General features: G+C 39.1%; 3 protein-coding genes and 1 pseudogene across 3 annotated transcripts in view; 1 reads left to right on the top strand and 3 right to left on the bottom strand.

Annotated features, from left to right (window-relative positions):
* LOC107685264 (tRNA modification GTPase GTPBP3, mitochondrial-like) overlaps positions 1-5,701 on the top strand; it is a 23,256-nt pseudogene extending 17,555 nt beyond the window's left edge.
* A 1,873-nt stretch (positions 5,702-7,574) lies between these two features.
* On the bottom strand, positions 7,575-11,692 carry LOC107685179 (plasmalemma vesicle-associated protein-like). The gene is made up of 5 exons (XM_016481692.1): positions 10,815-11,692; positions 10,440-10,524; positions 9,660-10,348; positions 9,445-9,525; positions 7,575-7,940 (listed from the first exon to the last, which is right to left on the bottom strand). Exons 1-4 carry the CDS (start codon positions 11,199-11,201, stop codon positions 9,454-9,456), a joined length of 1,233 nt encoding a protein of 410 aa, XP_016337178.1. The 5' UTR covers positions 11,202-11,692; the 3' UTR covers positions 7,575-7,940; positions 9,445-9,453.
* Positions 11,693-12,636: 944 nt separating this feature from the next.
* LOC107685188 (plasmalemma vesicle-associated protein-like) lies at positions 12,637-15,390 on the bottom strand. Its single transcript, XM_016481703.1, has 5 exons — positions 14,512-15,390; positions 14,137-14,221; positions 13,357-14,045; positions 13,142-13,222; positions 12,637-12,671 (listed from the first exon to the last, which is right to left on the bottom strand). The coding sequence occupies exons 1-4, from the start codon at positions 14,896-14,898 to the stop codon at positions 13,151-13,153; spliced, it is 1,233 nt and encodes a 410-aa protein (XP_016337189.1). The 5' UTR covers positions 14,899-15,390; the 3' UTR covers positions 12,637-12,671; positions 13,142-13,150.
* A 1,794-nt stretch (positions 15,391-17,184) lies between these two features.
* LOC107685168 (BRISC and BRCA1-A complex member 1) overlaps positions 17,185-22,687 on the bottom strand; it is an 8,171-nt gene continuing 2,668 nt past the window's right edge. The window contains exons 2-9 of the mRNA XM_016481684.1: positions 22,183-22,593; positions 22,028-22,086; positions 21,800-21,920; positions 20,437-20,515; positions 20,271-20,295; positions 20,069-20,198; positions 18,160-18,246; positions 17,185-18,090 (exon numbers count right to left, since the gene is read on the bottom strand). Coding sequence (XP_016337170.1) covers positions 17,890-18,090; positions 18,160-18,246; positions 20,069-20,198; positions 20,271-20,295; positions 20,437-20,515; positions 21,800-21,920; positions 22,028-22,086; positions 22,183-22,587 — 1,107 coding nt within the window. The 5' untranslated portion in view covers positions 22,588-22,593 and the 3' untranslated portion in view covers positions 17,185-17,889. The remainder of the gene's footprint in view (positions 18,091-18,159; positions 18,247-20,068; positions 20,199-20,270; positions 20,296-20,436; positions 20,516-21,799; positions 21,921-22,027; positions 22,087-22,182; positions 22,594-22,687) is intronic.

The following is a 22,687-nucleotide window of genomic DNA, read 5'->3' as shown; positions in this document are numbered from 1 at the left end:
CGGTCCGTAGACCCAGTGGCTCCACCTCGGCTCCTAGCTCCCTCGCCTCCACCGTCACCCATCAATCCATCAGCTCCACCGGGCTCCCTCGTGCCTCCGGCTCCGCCTTGGTCGGGGGTCGACCCGCCATCACCTCTGGACTCCACTCCTCTGGCTGCACCTCGTCGCTTTGTCCCACCGGCTCCGTTGGGCTCCTTCCTCCCGCCAGCTCCACCTTGGTCCTCAGTCGCTCCGCCTCCGCCTTGGTCGCCAGAGCCCTCGGCTCCACCCTGGCCCCCCGGATCCTCGGCATCCCCCTGGCTCGTTGGCTCTCCGCCTTGTCTCCTCCAATACCTGCTCCGCCGCCATTGGTCGGCCCCCTGGAGTCAGCGGCCATTCCTCCTCCATCCCCCGCCCCTCCCTCTGTTTCTACGGTGCGAGGACGCACCTTCCGGGAGTGGGGAGTAATGTAACGCCTCTGTGGACTGTTTATTGTGGTTTCTTCCCCATTATTGGAATCCTTGTCGTCCTCGTCGTCCTGCCTGCCTCCACACACCATGACCGTGACACATATTTTGTAGGGATGTCCTGATCAGGTTTTTTGTGCGATCTGAATCATTGAATATTGAGTATCTGCCGGTACTGAGTCCCGATCCGATACTTGTATATTCCTAGTTCTTGGTGCACACTTCAAGTTAACGGTATACATTTATTAAAATCAATCCAATTTATACAGGGATATGCAGATTTCTCAGGGACAGGGGCTCAAATGTAAAAAATAATATATAGATATAATATATAAATAAAAAGAATTACTACAGTATTTATATATATATATATATAGTCACGGGAGGAGCAAACGACAGACACTTGCAGAAGAGCTGACCGTGGGTGTGGCGTCAGGCCTCGGAGAGGCTTTTATTTACAGAAAATAAACATAGTGTCCAGAAAAGGGAATAAAGTGTCCAAAATAAACGGGGATCTGGTGTCCTCGTCGTGCTGAACGTCGTTAGTGAAGGTGGGGCAGTGTTCGAGAAGGAAGGGTCCAGGTAAGGGGCGGAGTCCGGCGGCCGCACGTGCTCCCCTCTTGGTCCCGGGGCGTTAGGGGCGGCAGCTTCGTTCAGCAGCTTCATCCTTCTCCACGGCGCTCGAAGGGACTAGACGACTCTGGTGGCGCGGGAGTCCCTCTACACACCCCTCCTGGACCCACGAGGACACCAGCGTGCATGCACGGAGAAGAGACCGGTCTCCCGAGGAGAGGCGCGCTCGGCATTTAAACAGCGGCGGTGATGAGGCCCCATTCGGTTCAGGTGTGCCCCATCACACGCCGCCAGCCCTGGCTATTTCAGCGCCCCTCCTCTCTCACGCACCCGCTCCTGTCGGGAGCCTGGCGAAGGGCGGCGATTAAGGGACGGGGTGATGATGATAATTAGGGGGAGGCAGCCGACTCAGTCACAATATATATATATAGAGAGAGAGAGAGAGAGAGAGAGAGAGAGAGAGAGACATTGTTAGATGTAAACATTACAATTGTAGACATTGTAAACTGATTGTGTAGTCACAATTATGAATATGGGCTACTGATACTTCTTGTATTTTATATGTAAATTGTGCACACCACCACCTACTGCACAAGCCTCAGGATAGCCGATACCAATCAGTTAAAAAAAATGCTTAATTGTCCCCGATCCTGATCCTTGAGATCGGCTCAAGACATACCTAATATTTTGTGATTGTTACTAGAAACAATTCTTATATTACTTATCACAACTGATTTTTTTACTCATCTTATGTTATGACTAATCAGAATGGCCACTGTAGAGTTTAATTAAAAATGTTACTAGTAAAATAAAAAAATGTACTAGTAACATTTGGAACAAGTAGTATCTAAGAAATGGATATTATATAATAGATGCTTTTTTGAACATTTTAGCAATTTAAAAATATTAAAAAATTATTTTTTTACATGGCACCCCTGCTCTCGACAGGGGTGCCGCGGCACCCCGTTTGGGAAACACTGATCTAATGAATAAGTACTAGTATATTTTAAAAAGATTCTAGTACCTCAAGAATAAGCAATAGTAGCCAACAAATAAGTACTAGTACCTAATGAAATGGATACTGGTAGCTAAAAAAATAAATACTAGTAGCATGAAAATAGATAGAAGTATGTTTTATAGATTAAATGTTAAAATGGCTTGCCATATACTAGTCAGAACTGAATAGTTAAAAAATTAGAAATGTGTTACTAGTAACGATAGATAAGTTACTAGTCACTATTGAAATAAGAATCAGTATCTATCTAGCTTAAGAATTTACATTATATTATAATGTATATTCATGTATATAATGTATATATATACACATAGCTAGAATTTAATGGAAAAGATAGTAGTAGATAAAAAAATAAGTACTGGTAGCATGAAAATGGAAGGGTTAAATGTTTAAATACTGCTGTTCTTTGTTGTCCTTGTTAGTTTCTGAACTAATTTCAGTATCTTCTCTCACTCTGTAGCTCAGCGTCCTGCTGCTATAGTGTCTCCCACAGCCGGGACCACCAGAGATGTCGTGGAGGTCCCGCTGGATATCGGGGGTATCCCGTGCTGCTGAGTGACACAGCAGGGCTACGGGACACCACAGACAGCGTGGAGCAGGAGGGCGTCCGGCACGCCCGTCAGCGGTATGTATTTACGGACACGTGTGGGAAAATCAAGGTAGAATAAACAGTGAGGCATTTTTGTGCAAACATTCCAAAGTGATAAATATCGCCATCCTAAAAATGGCCTGTAGAGGGGAAATATCTCTCAAGATTTTTTGCCACTCATTGTGTTATTGTAAGGGGAAATTATCTGTTTATTCACAGACTTAGATATACAGTAGGTGTGTGTCATATTTTTCACGATTTAATAAACACTGGAGGTTATGCAATAATATAAAGAGTTTAGGTATGTAATGTTTGCAGAAAAAGAGGTGGCAATTTTAAGGACAACCAAAAATTATGCAGTTATTTAAAAAAAATATCAAAACAAGTGCCATGCATTTTAAAAGAACATGCTACAAAAGAAGTTTGTTAGATTTAAAACAATAGATGGTTGTCATATTTGAATGAGAAAAACTGTCTAAAATTTTTGTTTGTTTGTTTATTGAATCAGGGAAAATACACAGAAAATGTAGATTTAGCCAGAGTAGCTATTTTTCATCTGTAGGTCCAGGGTTGATGTTAAAAAACAATCAATACCCTAAACACAACATTTTTTACAGTAAAATTCCTATAAATGTTCACAATTTTAATTTTCAACTACCAATTTTTTTTTTTTTTTTAGATAAACCACATTATATCTTTTAATTCTGGTGGAAGTCTGTTCCAGTCATAGGTTCCTCTAAAGGCAAAAGTTTACTGACTTAAAATTAGAGATAAATAATCCATTTAACCAGTTATTTTTTACTGATATTCAAACTTTTCAAACTTTTTTTGAATTTTTATTTTTTTTTTTGCATTTTTAAATTGAAAATTAATTTAGATCATTTAGACCAGAGGTGCCAAAACCTTTTAATCTGAAGAGCTAAAATTTGATTGAGTTCCGTGGGCCAAAAGTAATATTGATTAGTTTTAAAACAGAAAAAAAATCAGTCCTGCATATTACAAAAAATTATTTATGAAAAATGTAGCAAAAATAATTCTGTCATAATAAAAAGGTCTATCATAATTTATTTGCGGTTATCCTTTTTTAAGTTGTATTTTATCTAATGCAGTGATATTCAAACATTTTTAAGCGTGCCCAAAAGTGTCCAAGTGCCATAATTGCACATTAGACCCTCCCTTTGTCACAGTTTTCCTTTGTGTGTTGCAGTGAATTATATTTTTCTGCCTGTACAGTATGCTGTGATTTACTAAAGAGATGGCATAGACAGGAAGTGGCCACTTTGTTTCTACGAGGTCAAAGGTTGTAAGATGCTGACCAGGCTCAGGAAACAGGCTTAAGAAACGACTTTCCGCTGCTGCCCACAGGGTGGAGCAGGCAGATCTGCCTCTTGTGGTCGTCAACTTGACACAGCTTCCTTCAGAGCCCCAGCTAGTGCCTGTCTTCCTCAGTGGACACTTGAAGAGTATCCTTGAGCACTCATCTCACAGGAGGGAGTGCATCCTGATCCTCAACAATAGTGACCATATCTCCGCCAAGCACAAGCGCAGCATCCAGGCGGCCCTCGAGGAGGCTGGTTATGTTCCTCCTGCTTGCTTTTTGTCATGTCACACCAGAGATGGCCTGGAGGATCTCCTGTCTATAATACAGAACAGACTAAAGACTCTGTGAGTGGAAATTATCAACCCAGAAAGCAGTTCTATAATTATTCAAATATTCAGATATTTAGATGCTGTAAACAGAAGTGATGTACCAAAGTGAAAATTCTGGGCCGAAACAAAAACAGAAAATTCAGGATCCACTTGACAGAAAATGGAAAATAAATCTTATTTAATAACCAAATGTATTTGATAATCAAAACGGACTTGTACAAACATTTCAATTGCACATAATGTAGTTTTTATGTCATTTTTTAAAATAACATAATTATGTTTCTACTTCAATTTGTTGTTGAAATATAAACACAAACGGTGACTGGAATAAAAACTGATTTATTCAAACATACATTTAATAATGAAGACAACAGGTTAAGTAAAAATATAATGAATGTGTAATATATTTAGCAAAATGCTCCTTTCTAGAGTTATTTTTTCTAGCTGACTATCGAGTTAAAATGGCCTATATTGAATGTCTTTACTGAGGTAAATGTGACATTACGTGACATTGTTTACAAGCTGTTTTAACACAGATTGAGCGATTACATGACATGATACATTTCAGTAAGTTCTTCTGTTTCTTTCAACACCTTCTGATGTTCACGTTTATTTCTTGCTATAACTAGTAGTAAAGTGGAAGAGATCATTGGTTTGACTCGCTTGAAATGAGACGGCTACAGTGATCTGTCACGACACATTAAAGAGCGTCAAAACCCCATTTATTGTTTGTAGTTCGTGATATTATAGTTGACCAATAATTGACAGAATTTGAAAGCTGAGACATTGTTTTATATTAAAAGTAACAAAACACAAAGCTCATTGGCAGATGCTACAAATAATGTTCAGTGAAATTCACACATCAGCAGAAAACATCACCGACTAAAAGATTGATCTTGAGATTTAAGAATCCATATCAATATTAATTAAAAACGAGAAATCCATATTGTTAATCCAGCACTAGCGTCCACACAGCTGACAGCTTTACCTGTTGTAGTTTATCCACGTTGTGTGCACAATACTGAAACAGTCAAAACACGTCATCAGAGAAACAGTAATTAAACATCACTTATTTGGTCAATGATTCCATCCCTCCAAAACCAGCCGGATATTTTCGGTTACCTAAATTTCGTTTAATTTCTGGAGCAAACCGAATTATGACACTTTTATAAAGTATTATATCCCTGTCTGTTCAGATGTGGCGACCCACTGATCAGCAGCCCGAGTCTGACACAGAGCTGACACCGGACTCACCTGCAGAAGAGCGTGGAGGCTTTACAGCAGTACTATCAGTACAGGGATGTGGACCTGGTGCTGGCGGCAGAAGGGCTTCGTTTGGGCCTCACCAGCCTGGGCAGGATCACTGGTAGAACTGGCGCTGAGAAAATTTTAGACGTCATTTTCAAAGACTTTTGTATTGGGAAATAGAACAATTCTATATATGAGAACAAAAAAAGATGTTCACGTGTTTATGAGTTTATTTGTAGTTCTAAAATAAAAATCAGACTTGCAGTCATTGAAAGAAACTATTATTTTCCGTACATGTTCAAAAGGTTGGGCTCAGTAAGATTTTTTGTTTTATTTAAAGAAATTAATACTTTTATCCATGATCAAAAGTGACAGTGAAGTAAAAATATATATTTTAAATAAATGCTGCTCTTTCAAAAGTTCTATTCATTAAAGAATCCTGTAAAAATGTATCATGGTTTCCACAAAAACAAATAAGCAGCAAAAACTGTTTTTAACATTTGACGTGTCTCTGAAGACTGGAGTAATGGCTGGTAAAAATTCCGTTTTACATTACAGGAATAAATTGCTTTTTAAAATATTTTAAAATGGAAAACAGTTATTTTAAATTGTGATAATTTTTCACAAAATGACTGTTTTTACTTTGAACAAATAAATGCAGCCTTGGTGAGCAGAATATTTGAAAAACATTTAAGAAATCTTACCGACCCCAAACTTTTGACCAGTAGTGTATATTATGTTGATTTCCAACTTTTCACACTTAATACATAGGGACTGTACACAATAATTACAAAAGGTGTAAACGTTCATTGATGCTCATTGGGGATCAGGAGCAGGATCATCAGTTTAAATTATTATTTTGTCTCAAGGTAATTATGTATTTATCTTATGTATCTTCTAAAGGGCAGTACTAAATAAAAAAAGATGATAACAATTTAACTGATAAAATGTTTACAATTTTGGGAAAAAATGTAGTCAGTCAACAAAAGAGCGCACTGTAACCGGAGAAATGTTTCATTTTTTTATTGCATATAGTAGGCAGAGTTTCAAATCTCGGCTCCCCCCAAAACAATTAAATTTCCTCCCAATGGCTCTTTTTAAAGGGATGACTTCACACTAGCCTTGGCAGGAGGAATTCTTATTTGTTCTGGGCGCATTGAGCTCAAACACGCTGGCGGCGATCTGATGCAGCTGAGCATTCTGTGTTCAACTGTACCGGCTGTTTAGGAAGGAGGTGTTCTGAAACTGTCCCCACGGCCCTTTGTTCTGCTGTCAATCTGACATTCATTTAAATGTGTATGTGTGCTTGCTGAACTCTTCACCCATTTGACGACATCGGGCTGTGAGGAGCTGTGCACAGCACGCTGTACCTTCTGCCTTCCTCTCATTCATGACGCTGTTGAGCTGTTGTTTCTGCTGATTAGTAGGGTTAAAAAGGTCCCATAAATCTCACTGGCCTGTATTAGGTTGGTGGAGAGGCCAAAATGTTCAGAAGGAACTAATGGTGTTATAAATTTAATAGAGAATGCATAAAGAAAATTAGTTACAAATCTCAGCACAGAACACATTCAGCATCAACAAATGTTCCGTCTTTTGTTTCCTCCTCTTTATATTCAGCACACCACACCCAAAACCTGAATCTTTAAATTGTAGCATGTCATCAGAGTTCATGTTTAATATTTTAAATATATTTTGTTATTATCAATTACAGTTAGTTGGCCAATCTTTGTTACACAACATTCATAATGATATCCATAATGTAAAAGTATATGCAGCTGTGTCCAAAAAATAAATAAATAAAAAATTTTTTTTAAATAAAAAATATTATATGGTCAGCTTTGATTAGGGAGCTAGAAATTTTTAATATTTCTTAATTTTATGTCATAACTTTCCTTTGTTTTAACTTTAAATACAGGTTTAATAAAAAAAAAGAAAGAAAAAGGAGTTGATTTTTAAGCTTATTTATTTATTCAAGACAGTCAGACCAACATATTAAAAAAACTGTTAAAGGTCATTAAAACCTGTTCAAACAAGTAATCGTTGAAACACAATTATGTGTAAAGAATATTATATACATCACAGCACATGTGGAATATTCACAGAACAATTGTATTTAATATTAATTGTGTGCTTGTAGGAAAGGCAGTCTCACATTTTTAGGTCTGCACCACTCTAAATAACAGAATCAGACCTCAGAAGTACATCATGTCATGCAAGTTCACAGCCCATGACGCTTAAATACAACTATACAATGAACTAAACATTAGAGTGCATGTACATTTACAGTGATCCACAGTGACAACATTATTTACTAAAGAGATCACAGGCTCAAAATCAGGAAACTCCCGCACACAAGACACATTTAAAAACTCAAGAGTCCGGCCTTGAGATTCAGATCATTCCCTTCTCCACACCCAGCCTGCGGAAAAGAGTGAAAACAATAAAAAAAGACATTCTGAATGACTCCGCCTGAAATGTGTAATTAACACAAGTCCTCCAAACAAAGAATGAGCTCTTAAAAATCGAAACCTTAAAGGGTTTTTAATAGTACTTTAGCAAAACATTTAATATTTTCACATTATATGCCACTGTTTGACTTGTAATATAGCACTTATCGCAAAGTATTGCATGTTTTGTTTCAGATGTTAATGATCAGTTATATGGCCCTCTGTTTGAGCTCTGGAGGTCATGCGCAAATTTTAAAAGGCAATTTTGTGCCCTTGAAGTGGGACAAAACTATGGGAAGTTTGTTCCAAATAATTGAGGTAGTAAAGTATACATACAATGGTCACTTGATGGAAATAATTTTACCATATATCATCACATGATCCTGAAAGCTTAGAAAAAAGGTACAAAAGCTGTTACTGGGGTGTTACCCTTTCACTTAGGTACTAATATGTACACCTTACGGGTAAAAAAAAAAAAAAGTACAAAGGTGTACCTTTTTAAAGGGTACCGCCCCAGTGACAGCTTTTGTACCTTTTTTCTGAGTGTGGGTTTGTAGTTAATTGTGTTGTCAATTGTTCCCTCATACACTAAAATACTATTTCCTATTCCCTATGTATTTACATACTTTCATGTGGTTTTGACAAAATGCCACACAGAGTGCTCAAGGCAAGATACGAGTTAATAAGAGTTTTATTTGCCACAACCTTCTCAACAGCTCGGGTATCCAGTCCTGCTTCTGGAGGGCCACCTTTCAGCAAGGTTAATGAATCACACCTGAACCTGCTAAACGAGGTCTTCAGATTCACTAGAAACCTCCAGGCAGGTGTGTTACAGCTAAAATCTGCAGGGACCTCCAGAATCAGGTTTGGACATACCTGCAAGAGCTGAACATATTAATTTACCTGCAATGTTGTCACATTCCGATTAAAAATTAAAGTGACAGTGATGTATGTCTTTGTGAAGGACAGGTGTGTCCAATTGTGCTCCTGGAGTTTGGCTCCAGCCCTAGTTAAAAGGAATAGCTCACCCAAAATTTTGTCATCATTTACTTACATTCATGCCATTCAAAACCTTTAGTACTTTCTTTCTTACCAAACAGTTTCTGGTCCCCATTGACTTCCATAGTATTGTTTTTCCATACTATGGAAGTCAGTGGGGTCCAACAACTTTTTGGTTACCCATATTTTTCAAAATATCTTCTTTTATGTTCAACAGAAGAAAGAAACTCATATAGGTTTGGAACAATTGGGTGAACTATCCTCTTAAGGTCTTTAAGATTACTAGAAACGTCCAGGCAGGTGTGTTGAAGCAGGTTGGTGCTAAACTCTGCCAGACGTTGGGCCTCCAGGAGCAGAATCTCTGGTGTAGCATGCAACAAATGGACAGTAATGCCCTGCACCCTTCAAAGTGGGTAGGACCAAATGAATATTGAATTTCAAATGAAATTCTGGCCATGACGAATAAAGACCACTTACCTTTAGCGGTTAATGGCCCCTACCAGGTGCAGGGGGATAAAGGCCGGCTATGCCAGGGGGTTGAAGACCAGCAGGTTTGGGCTGCACAAGCAGTGAATATCGATTTAATTTTCGTACACCCTACAGCATTCAAACATGCACTTATCCTAAAAATGGCCATCATGGAAGATTTTCCAAATGTTAAGCATCACTACTGATCCCAGCGTAACTCCTACCTGTTGTACGCAGCCATTTTGCAACGATATAAGTGTGGCGTCCTTCACAGCAAGCTGGGCTTCTACTAGTTCTTTGGCGTCCCTCAGTCTGCTTTGCTCCTTGAGAAGCTGCTCCAGTTGCTTATCATACTTCTGTTGGGCGTCCTGCAGTTTTTTGCTGCTCTCCGCAGCCTCTTTTTCCCGATCCATTCTGCACTTGTCCAGTTCGGAAGTCAGTTCGGCATTCTGTACTTCCAGCCGGCTGCTCTGTTTTTGAATACTCGAGACCTTCGCTCCCACATTGTCCAGGTAGCTCTGGAACTTGTCCTCCACCTGCTGAGAGAGGCTTGAGCAGTTGGAGCGAATCCTTGCCATCTGTTCTTCCTGTTTCGAGCAGGTGAGGTGAAACGTGACCGAGTTGGTGAAGAAGTTGTCGATTTTGGTCAGGAAGGCACTTGTGACCGTCTGGATGCCTTGGAGGGACTCTGCAAAGTCCTCTTTGCATTTCTTGGTGTAAACATCAAGCTGGGATTTCAAATTCAGGTTTTCTTGTCTCAGCTGTATCACCAGACTATGATGTTCATTTTTATCCTTCACTGCGTTGTCCAAGTCAGCTTTAAGGTACTCCATCGTTTGGCTGAAGTTACTCTTAAGGATTCCATAGAGAACTTTCTGCTGTTCCAGAAGAGTATTTAGAGTTTTTATTTCACCTGAGAAGAGAAAAGAGAGCCACGTCAACAGGACCGCCTCTGTGAATTTGATTATTCATTAATCATTGATTGATTGATTGATTGCACTCACCATTCTGATTGTTGTTGCTTGGTGGACATGGGAGTGGAGTATTTCGAGTGCTTGAAAGCTTCATTTTACTGGCCTCGCAAAGAGACTGTAAAACAGCCAATCAAAATCAAGTGTGTAATTATTATTAGTGTTAGGGTTTCAAGATTAATCACACAAGATTCATTTCGTAATATCTTAAAATTAACAAGACAAAAATGAAAAACATCACACCAAAATGAAACCTCAGTCCTCATTTGCACACCCTCATGTCTTACTTTCTTCTTTTAAAAAATATATTTTTGTTTGTTCCACAGAAGAAAGTAAGTCATACAAGTTCGAAACGACATGAGGGTGAGTAAATGATGGTGACGACATACAAGCAAATAAAGGACTTACAAGAGACTTCTGGAAGTTACTGCTCTTGATCGTTGTCAAGTTCAAGTCATTTTTCAGCTTTGCTATTTCTTTATCCGCCGCATCCTTCTCTCCAGTCTTTGCTTTGAGGGCACTGGTGAGGTCAGCTTTGTCTTTTCTGAGTTTGGTGTTGTCTGTGGAGAGTTTGTTAAAGGCCAGCTCCAGCTCTTCCACTCTCTTCTCCTCGGCGGTCTTCTCCGGCTGGCCGTACACCAGGAAGAGCACCAAACTGGCGATGATGAGGGACTGGATCAGAGACGAGAAGAAGAAGAGGATCCTCATGTAGTAGCCACAGCTTTTCCCCTTCGCCTTGTGGATTTGTTTCGCCTCCAATCCTAACGTGGCCCGGGAGTAGCTGCTGTTGTACATTTCTGAGGTCCAATTGTGGGAATGAGATGGACCTTCTGAGGATTTTGATTCTAGAGGTTATGAAAAAATTATGGTCAAAAGGTTACCAAAATACCCCGTCACACTTGTGGGCAATGACATGTAAACACTTCTACCAGGACACGGGGCGGGAGCTGTGTTTATAAATGCAGAGACACACTTCCCGCACCGTGACTCTTTCCGGACCCTCCCCAGGAAAGCTCCAGAGGTTATCGGTACTTCATGCTGAACCTACCGAGATCTCCAGAGATAAACAGAGCCGAGCCGGAGCTCCTCCCTTACTTTCCCTCATAAATCACACCAAACCCTGACAAGGAATGCAGACCACCATCGAACATCTAGATAACACTTATTTCATAAGCTCATTGTGGGATTTGTCTTTAGCTGTTCTTGGCATCCATATTGGTGTTTCTCAATATGAGTTAATTCACATTATATCAGCCATCATTTAGGAATTACCCTCTTTGGCCAAGAAGAACAATGTTCCTGCAAAGGACAAAAGCAGATCTCTTCCTGGATCAGATCAGATACATAAACACATATGATCAAAACAACCCATCTGAAACTGTTTCCTGCAGAGCTACATCGGTGGAGTCGGAGGGACAACAATGGTGACCTGTCATCCTCCTCACAGGAATGAATAACAAACTCTCCCAGAAGTCCAGGAGGAGGCAGCACGTTTGATCCCGGGCTGGCGATGACGCTCGCAGCTGACAGTCGTGTCTGGGAGAGTGTGAAGAGGGAACATAAAGTAAGTCAGGGGTTTTCCTGCAGGCCATTGTCTCCTTGCCAATCCATCCTCAACGGAAAGTAATTTACAGAGGGTTTTTGAAACTGACAAAGTTCTCAAAATTCCCTTACAGAACGCAAATGAGCTTTAAGACAAAAACAGGAAGCTGAATCTGCAAAAGACAGCCAAACACAAGACATTTGACAATAAAGACAGATGAACTGTGGTTAATATAGGGCATTAGAGCGAGAGCTCCAAGAATTTTTGCACACTTTTTTTTTTGGTGCTATCAAATTTTAAAGGGATAGTTCACCCATAAATGAAAATTCTGTCATCATTTACTCACCCTCAAGTTTCTTTCTTCTGCGCAACACAAAATAAGGTATTTTGAAGAATTTGGGTAACCAAACAGTTGCTGGTAGCAATCAACAGCTCGGGTATCCAGTCCTGCTTCTGGAGGGCCACCTTTCAGCAAGGTTAATGAATCACACCTGAACCTGCTAAACGAGGTCTTCAGATTCACTAGAAACCTCCAGGCAGGTGTGTTACAGCTAAAATCTGCAGGGACCTCCAGAATCAGGTTTGGACATACCTGCAAGAGCTGAACATATTAATTTACCTGCAATGTTGTCACATTCCGATTAAAAATTAAAGTGACAGTGATGTATGTCTTTGTGAAGGACAGGTGTGTCCAATTGTGCTCCTGGAGTTTGGCTCCAGCCCTAGTTAAAAGGAATAGCTCACCCAAAATTTTGTCATCATTTACTTACATTCATGCCATTCAAAACCTTTAGTACTTTCTTTCTTACCAAACAGTTTCTGGTCCCCATTGACTTCCATAGTATTGTTTTTCCATACTATGGAAGTCAGTGGGGTCCAACAACTTTTTGGTTACCCATATTTTTCAAAATATCTTCTTTTATGTTCAACAGAAGAAAGAAACTCATATAGGTTTGGAACAATTGGGTGAACTATCCTCTTAAGGTCTTTAAGATTACTAGAAACGTCCAGGCAGGTGTGTTGAAGCAGGTTGGTGCTAAACTCTGCCAGACGTTGGGCCTCCAGGAGCAGAATCTCTGGTGTAGCATGCAACAAATGGACAGTAATGCCCTGCACCCTTCAAAGTGGGTAGGACCAAATGAATATTGAATTTCAAATGAAATTCTGGCCATGACGAATAAAGACCACTTACCTTTAGCGGTTAATGGCCCCTACCAGGTGCAGGGGGATAAAGGCCGGCTATGCCAGGGGGTTGAAGACCAGCAGGTTTGGGCTGCACAAGCAGTGAATATCGATTTAATTTTCGTACACCCTACAGCATTCAAACATGCACTTATCCTAAAAATGGCCATCATGGAAGATTTTCCAAATGTTAAGCATCACTACTGATCCCAGCGTAACTCCTACCTGTTGTACGCAGCCATTTTGCAACGATATAAGTGTGGCGTCCTTCACAGCAAGCTGGGCTTCTACTAGTTCTTTGGCGTCCCTCAGTCTGCTTTGCTCCTTGAGAAGCTGCTCCAGTTGCTTATCATACTTCTGTTGGGCGTCCTGCAGTTTTTTGCTGCTCTCCGCAGCCTCTTTTTCCCGATCCATTCTGCACTTGTCCAGTTCGGAAGTCAGTTCGGCATTCTGTACTTCCAGCCGGCTGCTCTGTTTTTGAATACTCGAGACCTTCGCTCCCACATTGTCCAGGTAGCTCTGGAACTTGTCCTCCACCTGCTGAGAGAGGCTTGAGCAGTTGGAGCGAATCCTTGCCATCTGTTCTTCCTGTTTCGAGCAGGTGAGGTGAAACGTGACCGAGTTGGTGAAGAAGTTGTCGATTTTGGTCAGGAAGGCACTTGTGACCGTCTGGATGCCTTGGAGGGACTCTGCAAAGTCCTCTTTGCATTTCTTGGTGTAAACATCAAGCTGGGATTTCAAATTCAGGTTTTCTTGTCTCAGCTGTATCACCAGACTATGATGTTCATTTTTATCCTTCACTGCGTTGTCCAAGTCAGCTTTAAGGTACTCCATCGTTTGGCTGAAGTTACTCTTAAGGATTCCATAGAGAACTTTCTGCTGTTCCAGAAGAGTATTTAGAGTTTTTATTTCACCTGAGAAGAGAAAAGAGAGCCACGTCAACAGGACCGCCTCTGTGAATTTGATTATTCATTAATCATTGATTGATTGATTGATTGCACTCACCATTCTGATTGTTGTTGCTTGGTGGACATGGGAGTGGAGTATTTCGAGTGCTTGAAAGCTTCATTTTACTGGCCTCGCAAAGAGACTGTAAAACAGCCAATCAAAATCAAGTGTGTAATTATTATTAGTGTTAGGGTTTCAAGATTAATCACACAAGATTCATTTCGTAATATCTTAAAATTAACAAGACAAAAATGAAAAACATCACACCAAAATGAAACCTCAGTCCTCATTTGCACACCCTCATGTCTTACTTTCTTCTTTTAAAAAATATATTTTTGTTTGTTCCACAGAAGAAAGTAAGTCATACAAGTTCGAAACGACATGAGGGTGAGTAAATGATGGTGACGACATACAAGCAAATAAAGGACTTACAAGAGACTTCTGGAAGTTACTGCTCTTGATCGTTGTCAAGTTCAAGTCATTTTTCAGCTTTGCTATTTCTTTATCCGCCGCATCCTTCTCTCCAGTCTTTGCTTTGAGGGCACTGGTGAGGTCAGCTTTGTCTTTTCTGAGTTTGGTGTTGTCTGTGGAGAGTTTGTTAAAGGCCAGCTCCAGCTCTTCCACTCTCTTCTCCTCGGCGGTCTTCTCCGGCTGGCCGTACACCAGGAAGAGCACCAAACTGGCGATGATGAGGGACTGGATCAGAGACGAGAAGAAGAAGAGGATCCTCATGTAGTAGCCACAGCTTTTCCCCTTCGCCTTGTGGATTTGTTTCGCCTCCAATCCTAACGTGGCCCGGGAGTAGCTGCTGTTGTACATTTCTGAGGTCCAATTGTGGGAATGAGATGGACCTTCTGAGGATTTTGATTCTAGAGGTTATGAAAAAATTATGGTCAAAAGGTTACCAAAATACCCCGTCACACTTGTGGGCAATGACATGTAAACACTTCTACCAGGACACGGGGCGGGAGCTGTGTTTATAAATGCAGAGACACACTTCCCGCACCGTGACTCTTTCCGGACCCTCCCCAGGAAAGCTCCAGAGGTTATCGGTACTTCATGCTGAACCTACCGAGATCTCCAGAGATAAACAGAGCCGAGCCGGAGCTCCTCCCTTACTTTCCCTCATAAATCACACCAAACCCTGACAAGGAATGCAGACCACCATCGAACATCTAGATAACACTTATTTCATAAGCTCATTGTGGGATTTGTCTTTAGCTGTTCTTGGCATCCATATTGGTGTTTCTCAATATGAGTTAATTCACATTATATCAGCCATCATTTAGGAATTACCCTCTTTGGCCAAGAAGAACAATGTTCCTGCAAAGGACAAAAGCAGATCTCTTCCTGGATCAGATCAGATACATAAACACATATGATCAAAACAACCCATCTGAAACTGTTTCCTGCAGAGCTACATCGGTGGAGTCGGAGGGACAACAATGGTGACCTGTCATCCTCCTCACAGGAATGAATAACAAACTCTCCCAGAAGTCCAGGAGGAGGCAGCACGTTTGATCCCGGGCTGGCGATGACGCTCGCAGCTGACAGTCGTGTCTGGGAGAGTGTGAAGAGGGAACATAAAGTAAGTCAGGGGTTTTCCTGCAGGCCATTGTCTCCTTGCCAATCCATCCTCAACGGAAAGTAATTTACAGAGGGTTTTTGAAACTGACAAAGTTCTCAAAATTCCCTTACAGAACGCAAATGAGCTTTAAGACAAAAACAGGAAGCTGAATCTGCAAAAGACAGCCAAACACAAGACATTTGACAATAAAGACAGATGAACTGTGGTTAATATAGGGCATTAGAGCGAGAGCTCCAAGAATTTTTGCACACTTTTTTTTTTGGTGCTATCAAATTTTAAAGGGATAGTTCACCCATAAATGAAAATTCTGTCATCATTTACTCACCCTCAAGTTTCTTTCTTCTGCGCAACACAAAATAAGGTATTTTGAAGAATTTGGGTAACCAAACAGTTGCTGGTAGCAATTGACTTTCCTAGTATTTTTTTTTTTACTAGCAACTCTTTGGATACACACATTCTTCAGAATATCTTCTGTGTTCAACAGAAGAAAGAAACTAATACAGGTTTGGAACAACTTGAGGGTGAGTAAATGATGGCAGAATTTTTATTTTCCCTTTGTTTCATTTTAAAGATCATTTCACCCAAAATGTCATTATTTACTCACTGTCATGTCAGTCTTCTCTGGAAAACAAAAGTTGAGTATTACAGTCATACAGGTTTGGAACAACATGAGGGTGAGTAAATGTTGGGTGAAAAAAAAAAAAGAGGAATAAAGCCATTCAGTAAATCACATATTTGTGGGTACACTTATTATTCACTCTTAAAAATAAAGGTTCTTTATTGGCTTGTATGGTTCCAAGAACGATTCTTTAGATTATTCAAATGTTCTTCACATTAAGAAAAAAAAACTGTTCACTGAAAGATTCTTTGGGGAACCAAAAATGGTTGTTTTACGACATAGCTATGTAAAACTATTTTTTAAAAGTGGCGGGAAAGTTTAAAGACCATTTCTAAGAATTGAGCATCTTGATGGTTTTCCTCCATCTTTGTTTACAGTTTGGAACAAAATACTTCTCAGAACTAAGGAGGTTACAGGGTGAAAAAGGTTAATGATTATTAACACAATAATGGAGAAAAAATATGACCTGAACACTCTTCCGACTATTATCTGTGAACTTTTGTGCTGCTCAAAAGCAGGATACAGAATCACAGATTCACACGCGTTTGTGGTCAAAGAATCAAAACAAAGCGATTTCTTCTTCTTCTTAAAAAACAAAACAAAACAGTTCCTGTTAATAATTCCAAAGGTAAATGAAAAGAAGAATGACTCTTATTTTGTTCAGCTGTACTCCTGTGACCTCTTGTGGTCACAATTGCATTGCTGCTTTAATTTTCCCATCAAGAGTTTTGTTTTGCATTTATAAAAGTAGAATGTATCTTTAGTGAATATTACATATTCTTCACTGGCCCTTCCCAATTCTTTTATTAACAGGATATACATTTAGTACAGTATATAATAATGCAGTGTAGCATTTATCCATACATTTTTTTGGATATATATGATATTTGTATATATATATATATTTTGGATTTTTTGTGAAATATATTAACCAATAATATTGCTTTTCACTATCCAGTCAAAATTATGATGAACAGCATCAAGCCCAGCCCTCTATTAGGTCCCACTAATTAAATTTTTTTTTTACTTGAAAATGTCTTCAGTTCAAATGCCTTGTCATTTAATGCGGTTGTCTTTTAAAATCATTTTGTCCACAGCTACACTGTTTCTCGACCATGTTTTTTGGTTCGTTTTTGAGGCACCCATGTAGCAAATGAGTCTCACAGAGCATTTACATTTCATTTATTTGACAGGAGTGAGCAAACAGTATTTATTAGCTGCTGTCCAGATGAACTCACTAAACCATTAGCACATTAAAGATCCAGTCATTGGATCTCTATGGCCATCATTCACATGAGCTCATCTGTGAATCTCCGCCACTTAACCAGCGGACGTTTGATGCATGATGTATCCCTTCACATGACGTTTTCAGAAACCAGAACATTTAGAGCTGACATTCTCAAAACTAATTGGTTAGCTTTAATGGACTGTTCCACAGCAGGGTCTTGAGCTAGTGTGGTTATAGCTGCTGTGTAAAGTAATAAAAGAGGCATTTCCAGTACAGAACCAGTGGACAAGGCCATATATATATATATATGCAGTTATTCACAGGTCACTCCTTCAGTTTTTCAGTGTGTGGTTATGAATCCAGGAGATTTGAGTCTCAAACCGTGGCCTCGTTCTCTTGCGTGTCTTCGTCCTCCAGCAGACTGTAGGACGCGTGGCTCTGGAAGGGTCTCTGCAGCGGGTGGCACAGCAGTTTGGCCATGCAGTTGTGCAGCTCAATAGCAGGACCACACAGGGACACCTCAAAGCGGTAACACATTCCCTTAGAGTCCAGCTCACTGAAGGAGGCGTACACATCCTGACAATACAGACACAGACATTCAGTACCTCTTTATAAAAACTGAAGGGAAACATAGGAAGCTCAAACCTTCCAGCTAGTGTCTTCTGTCTGTTCTTCAGTTCCATTGTGAAGATAAACAACATCAAAGAAGAAATAGGGAGACTGCAGCATTTTCTGGAAAGAAAGAGAATATGCAGGATTACTAATTTGAGGAAAACACTGTTTATTTAGTATCATTAAAGAGATAGTTCACCCAAAAATGAAAATGTGTTGTTTATCTGCTTACCCCCAGGGCATCCAAGATGTAGGTGACTATGTTTCTTCAGTAGAACACAAACGAAGATTTTTAACTCAAACCGTTGCAGTCTGTCAGTCTTATAATGTAAGTGAATGGGAATCACGGCTTTGAGAGTCAAAAAAACATACACAAACAAAACCAAATTAAACCCTGCGGCTCGTGACGATACATTGATGTGAAAAAACACAAAACGATCGGTCTGTGCAAGAAACTGAACAGTATTTATATATTTTTTACCTCTGATTCAAATGGACCACTGACACTCCTAATTGAGATTGTAGATAGAGTGTCAATGGTCTATTTGAGAGATAGGTGGCAGTAATGCACTTACAAGTCTGCGATTCGCCGTAAAGCAAGAAGAAGAAGAAGACGCGTCACGTGCCGGCTGTTGAAAACGCGCTCAGGACAGTTCAGACATTGCGTGAATCAGAGGTAAAAAAACGATATAAATACTGTTCAGTTTCTTGCACAGACCGATCGTTTTGTGTCTTTACACATCAATGTATCGTCACGAGCCGCAGGGTTTAATTTGGTTTTGTTTGTGTATGTTTTTTTGACTCTCAAAACCGTGATTCCCATTCACTTCCATTATAAGACTGACAGACTCCAACGGTTTGAGTTAAAAATCTTCGTTTGTGTTCTACTGAAGAAACATAGTCACCTACATCTTGGATGCCCTGGGGGTAAGCAGATAAACACAAAATTTTCATTTTTGGGTGAACTATCCCTTTAAGGTAGTATTATAGTTTTTGTTAATATTTTAGATTTTATTTTTATATTTTCTCATTTCATGTTAATTTTAGGTTAAGTTTTATTAATTTTGAGTGTGTTTTTGTCATTTTCCCTTTTCTTATACTAGTTTTTGTTTTTAAATGTCTATGGTTTTTATTAATTTTATTTAAGTTTTAGTTGTTTGCCTTTGCAGTTTTTTTTAATTATTAAACAATTTTTTATTATTATTATTATTATTTATTTTATTTTCAGTTAACTTTTTTTTTTCAAGTAATGAAAATGTTTTTTTTTTTTATGGTTTTAGTTTTAGTTAACTATAATAACCCTGTTTTGAACTAAATTTCTCAAGGATTAATTTTGTTTAAAGCTGAACGATAAAGAATTTTTGTGTCCATGTTGATTTTATATGGTTTTGAAAAACATGCTATTTTCAATAAAAATTCAGTTGAATTTTAATGAGTGTAATGTGGTGTAACCATTAATTAAAAAGTAATTTTCCTTACAATTTGAATATATGTGGATGAACACATCTTCATGATTATTTCCAAAAAGTATTTTAATATATATATTTTTTTTAAATAAGAAGCATTTTTAACCAACGTTCATAAATTATTAATTTATACATATCTTTTTTTGAAGGAGTTGTACCACATGACTTACAGTCATGAGAAGGTTTTTAGGGGTCGTCACTGATATCACTTCATATGTTGGTTTTTGTTTTTGATTTTTTTTTCTGTATACTTTTGCACACTGTTTGGTTGCAACGCATGACTGATTTGGTGGACAAAGGAGAGGTCACATTTACCACAGTTCTGCAAACTTTCACAGGTAAAGTCCAGTAATTGCTATAGGAATCCAACTTTTTGCATGATTGTGAAAGATTTCCCCCCAGATTTCGAAGTCACTGTAAAAAAGTGTTCTTGTCATTGACTCATAATTATGTAGTAACGTGTCAAACAAACTCACTTTGGCAGCATCAGAGGGGTTGAACTGAAGCATGCCAGCATGCCGGCTGAAGATGAGGAGAGTCCGGATTACGAAAGGAGGTGGGATGGTCTGAATGTTCTCCATCTGAGGAAGTTCAATTTTCTGCAAGCTACAAGGGAACAGGAGGGATTTTAATCTATAGCAGTCTAATTATCGAACACAGAAGACAAAAACTACTCACATGACATTGAGGAGATCTTCCAGATCTACAGGTAAAAGTTAAGGAAATGATCAGTGTGATCATGATTCATTCTCACTGCTTCCTCTGCATCCCTTATTAATGTGTATCTGGACCGACCTGATTCCACAAGCACAAAAAATGAGCCTAACTGTCTAAATAAGGATACTGAAGGACTCGCAGACATTGGTTTCCAGGTCGTACAGAAAGCTGCACAGCTCTCGCGGATCAGACGTGAATCCTGATAACTGTGTGTGAAAGAGATTCAAATTAAAGTGGTCGTTCATATGAATGTCAAGCACTGACAGCAGTGTAACGTGCTCTATACGTCAAGCAATACTACTCCTGCATATGTTATTTCGGTTCTTTATATTCATGTTGGTTTCATATGGTTTTGTAAAACATTTATACCTTTTTGTCAACAAAAAATGTAAAAAACAAATGAAAATCAGAAATGTTGCCCAGGCAACTAACTGAAATAAAGGTTTAAGTAGAAGTACCAAAATTACTAAACCTAAAACTGAAGTAAAAATACATGAATAGAAATATTTGAACAAAAAATGAAAATGACAAAAGCACATTCAATTACTAAAACTTAAACTAAAGTTAAAATGAAAACTAAATATAAAAAAGTAGAAGCAAGTTCAAAAAATATAGTAAATACTGTAATAGTAAATAAAACAATTTAAATAACGCTGGATGTAACCATCAAGTAAAAGGTATTTATCATATTTTCCATACAGAATGAATACATGCATGTGTCTTAAATATTTAAGTTTTAAAATAAAAAATTTTCAGGGTAAAAATTCTAATTATTATTTTTATTTTTGTAAAGTCATAAAACATGATATTTCACAACCTGAACTAACCTTGCCTTGTCATAAAAATAATCTGATATTTTGAGAGACTTTCTATTCATGAGGGTCCTCTCTGTCTATAATATCAATAATAAGCAGTGAACAGTGTTGTTATTGTTAACTAAACTAAATTGAAAATTGTCTTTTGTAACTGAAATAAACCTGAAAGAGATATATATATATATATATATATATATTACATGAAAAACTTAAATGTAAAACTACTAAACATGTTGCCTTGGCATCTCACTGAAATAAGTACTAAAGTTGAAAAAAAATGAATCAAATTCAATTAAATCTACATAGAAATATAAAAAACTGAAAATGTCAAAAGCTCATAACAAAATGTATAAACTAAAATGAAAATGAAAATATAAAATAAAAGCATATAAAATATTACTAAAGTACAATAATAATAGTATATAAATAATACTTACATAACACTGTCAGTAAACAATTTTGTTAAAGCATTTTCTATGAAATAATAAAATGAGCTTTTAAAGAATTTCATTCTTTTTGAATCCTTCTGATTAAATTAACAGAACCAGACAAAAAAAGAGCGTCATGTTATTGACCCATCAGTGAGTCAACTACTCAAAGACAGATGAATGAAATTACAGCGAGTTTTAATTTCAGAGTGACAGTGTAGTTGAAGCTGTGTTTCTGTCCACTCACCCACATGGCATCATCATTCACCACCACCAGAGCAAACTCATGCCTTTTGTCGATCTTGTGCTTGGTTCTCACAAACATCTCAATCATTTTCTGTGAAATATTTAAGGCGTTCGTCTTGGACCTGGAAATATTAATCATTTACAGAAAATGTGTTTAAAATACATTCGTCTTTTCTAAATGAATGTGATAAACCAAGGAAACGGTTTAACTGAAAAACTGTAAAGTTACCCATTAAACGACTCCAGTTTGTGTAGAGACATCTCCTCTGAAAGGTCCAAACAGATGATCTGTATTAAAAAAAAGATATTGCGAGAAAACTTGACTGACAGACGTGTTTTCAGATGCACATATCCTGAAGTCCTGGAAGTTATTGACAGACCTACCACTTTCTCTGGGCAGTTGACTCGTGGCGCCCGCAGGTGTAACTCAGCTGATGGGGGGATCTGGGTGCTCATGGACGGCTGAGGGGGTTTGGGTCTCTCCTTCACCGCAGAAGCTATGGCAGGCATGCTGGCCGTGGAGCTTCCCGTCGCAGTAACAGCTGCAGGTGCGGTGGCTGAGATGGCGGTGGCAGAAGTCGGAGGGCTGTCGGAGCTGGCCGCTTCTCCCTCTCCCTCCACACGGCTGCCCACGGCGGGCTGCTGCGGCGGCGGCGATGCCAGGCTGTTGTTCAGGCTGCCGGTGCTGCTGCGCCGGTCCTCTGCACCCTCCGGATTGGAGCGGGTCCTGGGTCTCAGCTCCATCATCCGCTCCTCTCCATCTGCCTGACTGGGCTCAGGGGTCTCCATGACAACCTGACAACATCAGAACGCCACATATTACATACATAGCTAGTTCATGCATTCATGACCTCTAGACTGGACTATTGTAATGCACTGCTAGGTGGTT

Source organism: Sinocyclocheilus anshuiensis, unplaced genomic scaffold, assembly GCF_001515605.1.
Source record: "Sinocyclocheilus anshuiensis isolate Anshui unplaced genomic scaffold, SAMN03320099.WGS_v1.1 scaffold689, whole genome shotgun sequence".
In the NCBI taxonomy this organism is placed as follows: Eukaryota; Metazoa; Chordata; class Actinopteri; order Cypriniformes; family Cyprinidae; genus Sinocyclocheilus; species Sinocyclocheilus anshuiensis.
This window is presented reverse-complemented; position numbering and strand designations above follow the sequence as displayed.